This window comes from Mesoplodon densirostris, chromosome 9 (genome assembly GCF_025265405.1).
Source record: "Mesoplodon densirostris isolate mMesDen1 chromosome 9, mMesDen1 primary haplotype, whole genome shotgun sequence".
In the NCBI taxonomy this organism is placed as follows: Eukaryota; Metazoa; Chordata; class Mammalia; order Artiodactyla; family Ziphiidae; genus Mesoplodon; species Mesoplodon densirostris.
In genome coordinates this window covers 112,452,010-112,460,185 of record NC_082669.1, presented here as the reverse complement: position 1 = coordinate 112,460,185, position 8,176 = coordinate 112,452,010, and the positions used below count along the sequence as shown (strand labels likewise).

At 43.5% G+C, this 8,176-nt stretch overlaps 1 protein-coding gene across 3 annotated transcripts in view; it reads left to right on the top strand.

The window, feature by feature from the left end:
- The first annotated feature begins 172 nt into the window (after positions 1–172).
- Positions 173–8,176, top strand: part of LMBR1 (limb development membrane protein 1) — a 143,433-nt gene continuing 135,429 nt past the window's right edge. For all 3 annotated transcript variants that reach the window (XM_060107561.1, XM_060107560.1, XM_060107562.1), the window contains exon 1: positions 173–419. In XM_060107561.1, the coding sequence (XP_059963544.1) occupies positions 354–419 (66 nt within the window). In that variant the 5' untranslated portion in view covers positions 173–353. The remainder of the gene's footprint in view (positions 420–8,176) is intronic.

Here is an 8,176-nt window from a genome sequence, read left to right as displayed (position 1 = left end):
CGCTCCCCGGGGGCGTAGCCCCAAGCCCCGCCCTACAGGCCCCGCCCCTCAGCCTCAGGCCCCTCAGGCCCCTCAGGCGTCGCGGCGCGCTCCTCTGACGCGCGGCGCCTTCCTCTGACGTCAAGCCCTGCCCCCGCCCCGCCCCGGCTCGCGCGGCGCCCGCCCTCAGCAGCCCGAGCGGCTTCTTCTGAGGCGGCAGCTGAGGCAGCGCTCGGTGTCTTCGTCGCGGTCTGTGCAGCGGCAGGCTGCTCCCGTCCCGGCCGGCGAGGCGGCCGTCCAGCCCCTTGGGCCGGCAGGCGATGGTGCGGTGGAGTGCGCGGACGCGGGCGGCGTGGCGGCGGGCATGAAGGAGGATGGAAGGGCAGGACGAGGTGTCGGCGCGGGAGCAGCACTTCCACAGCCAAGTGCGAGAGTCCACGGTGAGCGCCCTCCGCCCGCCCCCTCCCAGCCTGCCGCCCGCCTGTCCCTCCCCTCCCCTCCCCTTCCCCTGGCGGCCCTCGAGGTCTCCCCTGTACCGCTTCCCCGCCCCCGCCCCTCAGCCTCGCGCCGCGCCCCTCCCCCAGGCTCCGCCCCCCGCCCTGCGCCCACCTGCTCTCAGTCCTGGGCGCGCTTCCGTCGAGTCACCTGTCCGGTCCCCGGGAGTGCTTCGGGGCCGCCTGCGCCTTCCTCCCTCAGGGCTCTTCCCGGGCCGGTTTAGCGGCGTCGGCCCTCCAGGCGGTGGACGACGGTCCCGCGGCCCGCGTGCCGTGGCCTGGCACCTCCCTGGCCTGGCACGGTAGACAGGTGTGCGGGCGGGTGTCTGGCGGGACCTGGCTGGCCCCGCGCAGGCGCCGGGGAGGGGCCGGGCTCGCTCTCCCAGCCCGACTAGTCACCTCGGCCGGGTTAGCGCCCACCTTTCCGCCCCTCACCCGTCGCCCTCCTCCCCTCTTGGGCTGAGCCCGAAACCTTGCGTTTGGGTGTGAGGGCCGGCGATGGGTGGGATTGAGGGCCTGGGCAGAAGTCCTCTGTGCCCTGGAAGCAGCTTCTGAAGGAAGTCATCCTTTCTTGGTCCCCTGTAGGAGTCTACGTTGATGTTTTTACCTTTTCCTGGCGCGCTAGAACACGTTGTGGTTGTGTTTGTTTGTTTTCATAGCAATGTAAAATGTATACATGTTGTGCATTTGTGTTTATCCCTCCCCTCTTCTAACTAACTTCTCTCAAATTCAGTCAGTCTCTTGGTTTTTGAGAATTGCCTGGTTTGTGTAGTTCTTGATCTAGAAAATTGAGAATCACTTTGCCAAGTCATATCTTGGAATAAAGAGGTATAAATTCTGAACTGGTGGACTCTGCTACGGCATATTAGTTTAAAGTTTTAAATTGAAGCTAACATAAACAGAGAAGTACATCATCATACATGTCCAGCTCGAAGCACTTTAAACACACCTGTGTAATTCTGAACACAGACTGTGAAACACAGTTATTAGCATCTCAGAGGCCCATGCCTTTTCCCCGTCCAGTTGCTCTCCACTCCACCAAGGGTAAGCACTGTCCTGGCTTTAGTAGATGAGCTTAGTTTTGAACTTTTATGTAAATGGAGCCTTACAGTATGCCCTCTTTTGTGTCCGATTTCCTTCACTCAACAGCGTTTGTGAAATTCCTCTCTGTTGTATGTAGTTGCAGTTCACCCCGAATGCTGTAGTTGTGTGACTATAGCACGGTTTCAGTAATTTTCAGGTTTTGGTTACGAGTATTCTTGTACATGTCTTCTGGTGAACATGTGGACGCATTTGTTAGGTCCATACCTAAGCATGGAACTTCTAGGGTATAGGTTGTGGGTTTGTTCATCTTTAGTAGATACTTTTAAACAGTTTGCCACAGTGGGTTGTACCATTTACACACTCACCAGCCCTGTAGGAGAGGCGTTATTTGCTTTCCATCTGTAGGACACTTAGTATTTTCTGTTTTTTAAAAAAAATTTTAGCCATTATGTTAAGTGTCATGGTATTTGTTGCACCAAAGACTTTATTTGCATTTTCCTGATGATAATGAATTTCAGCACCTTTTCATATGTGTATTGGCCATTTGGAAATCTCCTTTTGTGAAGAGTCTTCAGGTCTTTTTCCCATTTTTAAACTTATTTATTTATTTTTTAAAAATAAGTAACAGCTTTTCTTTTTTAACTGCTTATTTTAAAAACAAATTTATTCAGGGTCGTAGTTGCCGCAGGCGGGGTCTTACGTTGCGGCGCGCGGGCTCCAGAGCGTGTGGGCTCTGTAGTTTGCGCCACGCGGGCTCTCTCGTTGAGGCGCGCGAGCTCAGTAGTTGTGGCACGCGGGCTTAGTTGCCCCGCGGCATGTGGGATCCTAGTTCCCCCACCAGGGATCGAATCTGCATCTCCTACATTGGAAGGCAGATTCTTTACCACTGGACCGCTGGGGAAGTCCCTTGTTTATCTTTTTAATATTGATTTGCGAGAGGTGTTTATGTTTTCTGGATATGATACTTTGGTCATGTATATGTATATATATGTGTATACATATGCGTACGTGTGTGTGTGTATATATATATATATATAGTAAATATTTTTTTCATTCTGTGGATGCTTTTTCACTTGCTTAATGATACCTTCTAATGAGCAGAAATTCTTAATTTTAATATAGTTCACTTTATTAGAATTTTTTTTATGATCAGTATGTTTTATGTCCTGTTTAAGAAATTTTTGCTTACTCCAAGGTAAGGAAGATGTCCTCTTGTGCTTTTCTCTAAATGGTTTAAATTGATTTGCTCCTCCCATTTAAACCTACAGTTCATCTGGAATTTATTTTTTGTGTATGTTGTAAAGTAGGATTCGTATATATTTTTTCACATGGATGTCCAATTGCTTCAGCACCATTTATGACCTTAGTCACAAATTAGGTATAACTGTATATTTGTGGGGTTTAATTTTGATTCTGTGCTGTTTCATTGGTCTATTTGTTTTTGGCTTTATTTTAAATTAATCAGATGTTCTCTTATTTAGATTGAGAAAGGGACCCACGTTATAGTAGCCAGGAGCTTTATTTTTGTCTACTACCCTAGAAACAACTCAGTTTTGGCACTGATTCTAGAATTCCTTAGTTCTGCTCCTCCTCACCCCTACTTCTCCTGGACCAGCACCCTTGGGTGGTGGGTATACGCCACTCTCTGCAGAACCAGTGCAGACAGTGACCAAGCTTAGTGAATTTCCAGTCTTTGGCTTTCATTCTTCAAAGTATTCATATTTAGAGTGAGTATAAATGCTTGATTTTTCTCTAGGACTTGTTGCCAATTCTTTTTTTTTTTTTTTTCGGTACGTGGGCCTCTCACTGTTGTGGCCTCTCCCATTGGGGAGCACTGGCTCCGGGAGCACAGGCTCCGGAAGCGCAGGCTCAGCGGCCATTGCTCACGGGCCCAGCCGCTCTGAGGCATGTGGGATCTTCCCGGACCGGGGCACGAACCCGTGTCCCCAGCATCGGCAGGCGGACTCTCAACCACTGCGCCACCAGGGAAGCCCCAATTCTTTTATTTATTAATTTTTTAAATTAAACAAATACAAAAAATTTTAAAATTTTATATTATAGTCGATTTACAATGTTGTGCTAATTTCAGGTATACAGCAAAGTGACTCATTTATACATATACATATATCCATTCTTTTTCAGATGCTTTTTCCATATAGGTTATTACAGAGTATTGAGTAGAGTTCCCTGTGCTGTACAGTAGGTCTTTGTTGATTATTTTTTATATACTCGTGTGTGTTTGTTAATCCCAAACTTCTAATTTATCCCTCCCGCACCCCCGCACTTTGGTAACCGTAAGTTTGTTTTCAAAGTCTGTGAGTCTGTTTCTGTTTTGTAAATAAGTTCATTTGTATCATTTTTTTTAAAGAGTCCACATATAAGTGATGTCATATGATATTTGTCTTTCTCTATCTGACTTCACTTAGTGTGATAATCTCTAGGTCCATCCATGTTGCTGCAAATGGCATTATTTCATTCTTTTTTTATGGCTGAGAAAATATCGCATTGTATATATGTACCACATCTTATTTATCCATTTTTCTGTTGATGGACATCTAGGTTGCTTCCATGTCTTTGCTATTGTAAATAGTGCTGCAATGAACATTGGAGTTCATGTATCATTTTGAACTATGGTTTTCTCTGGATACACACCCAGAAGTGGGATTGCTGGGTCATATGGTAGTTCTATTTTTAGTTTTTTAAGGAACCTCCATACTGTCCTCCATAGTGGTTGTACCAATTTACATTCCCACCAACAGGGCAAGAGGGTTCCCTTTTCTCCACATCCTCTCCAGCATTTGTCGTTCTTAGACTTTTTGATGATGGCCATTCTGACCAATGTGAGGTGATACCTCATTGTAGTTTTGGTATGCATTTCTCTAATAATTAGTGATGTTGAGCATCTTTTCATGTGCTTTTTGGCCACCTGTATGTCTTCTTGGGAGAAATGTCTGTTGAGATCTTCTGTCCATTTTTTTGATTGGGTTATTTGTTTTTGTGGTATAGAGCTGCATAAGCTGTTTGTATATTTTGGAGATTAATCCCTTGTCGGTTGCTTCATTTGCAAATATTTTCTCCCGTATTGTGGGTTCTCTTTTTGTTTTGTTTATGGTTTCCTTTGCTGTGCAAAAGCTTTTAAGTTTAATTAGGTCTCGTTTGTTTATTTTTGTTTTCGTTATTCTAGGAGGTGGATCCAAAAAGATATTGCTGCAATTTATTATTATTTTTTTAAATGTTTATTTATTTGGTCATGCTGGGTCTTAGTTGCAGCAGGTGGATTCCTTAGTTGCGGCTTGCTGGCTCCTTAGTTGCAGCACGTGGGCTCCTTAGTTGCAGCTCTCCGGCTCCCCAGTTGTGGCATGCAAACTCTTAGTTGTGGCATGCATGTGGGATCTAGTTCCTGGACCAGGGATCGAATCCAGGCCCCCTGCATTGGGAGCGTGGAGTCTTATCCACTGCACCACCAGGGAAATCCCAGATATTGCTGCAATTTATGTCAAAGAGTATTCTGCCTATGTTTTCTTCTAACAGTTTTATAGTATCTGGCCTTACATTTAGGTTTGTGTATGGTGTTAGAGAATATTCTAATTTCATTCTTTTACATGTAGCTGTCCAGTTTTCCCAGCACCACTTATTGAAGAGATTGTCTTTTCTCCATCGTATATTCTTACCTCCTTTGTCGTAGAGTAATTGATGATAGGTGTGTGAGTTTACTCCTGGGCTTTCAGTCCTGTCCCCATTGATCTATATTTCTGTTTTTTTGTGCCAGTACCATACTGTTTTGATTACTGTAGCTTTGTAGTATAATCTGAAGCCAGGGGGCCTGATTCCTCCAACTCGTTTTTCTTTCTCAGGATTGCTTTGGCTATTTGGGGTCTTTTATGTTTCCATACAAATTAAAAATTTTTTTGTCCCAGTTCTGTGAAAAATGCCATTGGTAATTTGATAGGGATTGCATTGAATCTGTAGATTGCCTTGGGTAGAATAGTCATTTTGACAGTATTGATTCTTCCAATCCAAGGACACGGTATATCTATCCATCTGTGTCATCTTCGATTTCTTTCATCAGCATCTTATAGTTTTCAGAGTACAGGTCTTTTGCCTTCTTAGGTAGGTTTATTCCTAGGTATTTTATTCTTTTTGATGTGATGGTAAATGCGATTGTTTCCCTAATTTCTCTTTCTGATCTTTCGTCTTTAGTGTATAGGAATGCAGGAGATTTCTGTGTGTTAATTTGGTATCCTGCAATTTTACTGAATTCATTGATGAGCTCTAGTAGTTTTCTGGCAGCATCTTTATGATTTTCTATGTGTAGTATCATGTCATCTGCAAACAGTGACAGTTTTACTTCTTTTCCAATTTGGATTCCTGTTATTTCTTTTTCTTCTCTGATTGCCATGGCCTCAGTTCTTTTAATTATTCAACTCTTTTTGGTTTTGCCTAGAAGATAAAATATATGTAACCTTCAATTTACCATTTTAAAATGTGCAGTCCAGTGACATGAAGTACATTCGCATTGTTGTGCGACCATCACCACTATCCATCTCCAGAACTTTTTCGTCATTCCAAACTGAAACTGTCTCCTTTGATCAGTAACTCCCCGTTCCTCTCTCCTTCTGGTAACCACCACTCTACTTTCTATCTCTCTAAATTTTATTGGGTTGGCCAAAAAGTTCGTTCGGTTTTTTTTTTCATAAGACGGCTCTACTAGTGCTTAGTTGTCTTTAACTTCATTCGAAACAATTTTGTTAGATTGTATTGTGACAGCTGTCATATCAGCGTGCATTAAAAAAAAATTAGGGCTTCCCTGGTGGCGCAGTGGTTGAGAGTCCGCCTGCCGATGCAGGGGACACAGGTTCGTGCCCCGGCCCGGAAAGATTCCACATGCCGCGGAGTGGCTGGGCCCGTGAGCCGTGGCCGCTGAGCCTGCGCATCCGGAGCCTGTGCTCCGCAACGGGAGAGGCCACAACAGTGAGAGGCCCGCGTACCGCAAAAAAAAAAAAAAAAAAAAAAAATTAAAATTGGTGAATTTTTGTGTAGCCATTTTAATATTGAAGATGGAAGGAAAAAAACAACATTTTCAGCATATTATGCTGTATTGTTTCAGGAAAGGTAAAAATGCACCTGAAACCCAAAAAAAGATTTGTGTAGTGTATGGAGAAGGTGCTGTGACTGATCGAATGTGTCAAAAGTGGTCTGCAAAGTTTCGTGCTGGAGATTTCTCGCTGGACGATGCTCCACGGTCTGGTAGCCCAGTTGAAGTTGATAGCGATCAAATCGAGAAATTAATTGAGAACAATTAACCTTTTACCCCGTGAGAGATAGCCGATGTACTCAAAATATCCAGATCAAGCACTGAAAATCATTTGTACCAGCTTGGTTATGTTGATCGCTTTGATGTTTGGGTTCCACATAAGTTAAGTGAAAAAAACCTTCTTGACTGTACTTACGCATGCGATTCTCTACTTAAACATAACGAAAACATGCCGTTTTTAAAACAAATTATGACTGTCAATGAAAAGTGGATACTGTGCAATAATCTGGAACAGAAGAGATGGTGGGGCAAGCAAAATGAACCACCACCAACCACACCAAAGGCCAGTCTTCATCCAAAGAAGGTGATGTTGTGTATATGGTGGGATTGGATGGGAGTCCTCTATTATGAGCTCCTCCCGGAAAACCAAACGATTAATTCCAACAAGTACTGCTCCCAGTTAGACCAACTGAAAGTAGCACTCGACGAAAAGCATCCAGAATTAGTCAGCAGAAAGCACATAATCTTCCATCAGGATAGCGCAAGACTGCATGTTTCTTTTATGACCAGGCAAAAACTGTTAGCTTGGCTTGGAAGTTCTGATTCATCCTCCATATTCACCAGACATTGCACCTTCAGATTTCCATTTATTTTGGTCTTTACAAAATTCTCTTAATGGAAAAAATTTCAATTCTCTGGAAGACTGTAAAAGGCATCTGGAACAGTTCTTTGCTCAAAAAGATAAAAAGGTTTTAAGAAGATGGAATTATGAAGTTGCCTGAAAGATGGCAGAAGGTAGCAGAACAAAAGGGTGAATATGTTGTTCAATAAAGTTCTTGGTGAAAATGAAAAATATGTCTTTTATTTTTACTTAAAAACCAAAGGAACTTTTTGGTCCAGGTGTCTCATGTAAGTGGAGTCATACAATATTTGTTCTTTTGTGTCTGGCTTATTTCACTTAGCATAATGCTTTCAAGTTTCATCCATGTTGAAGCATGTGTCAGAATTTCCTTCCTTTTTAAGGCTGGATAATATTCTGTTGTGTGTATATACCATGTTTTGCTTATCCATTCATCTGTCAGTGGACATTTGCGTTGTTTTCTGGCTACTGTGAATAATGCTGCTATGAACATGTTTGAATATTCAAATGAATGAATATTTGTTCTAGACCTTGCTTTCAATTCTTTTAGGTATATACCCAGAATTGGAATTGTTGGATCACATGGTAATCCTATGTTTAATTTTTTGAGAAGCTGCCATGTTTTCCACAGTGGCTGGACCATTTTACACTCCCAACAGTAATGTGCCAGGGTTTCAGTTTCTCCATATCTTCACCAACACATGTTGTTTTCTGTTTTCTTTAACAATAATAGTTACCCTAGTGGGTGTGCAGTGGTAGCTCATT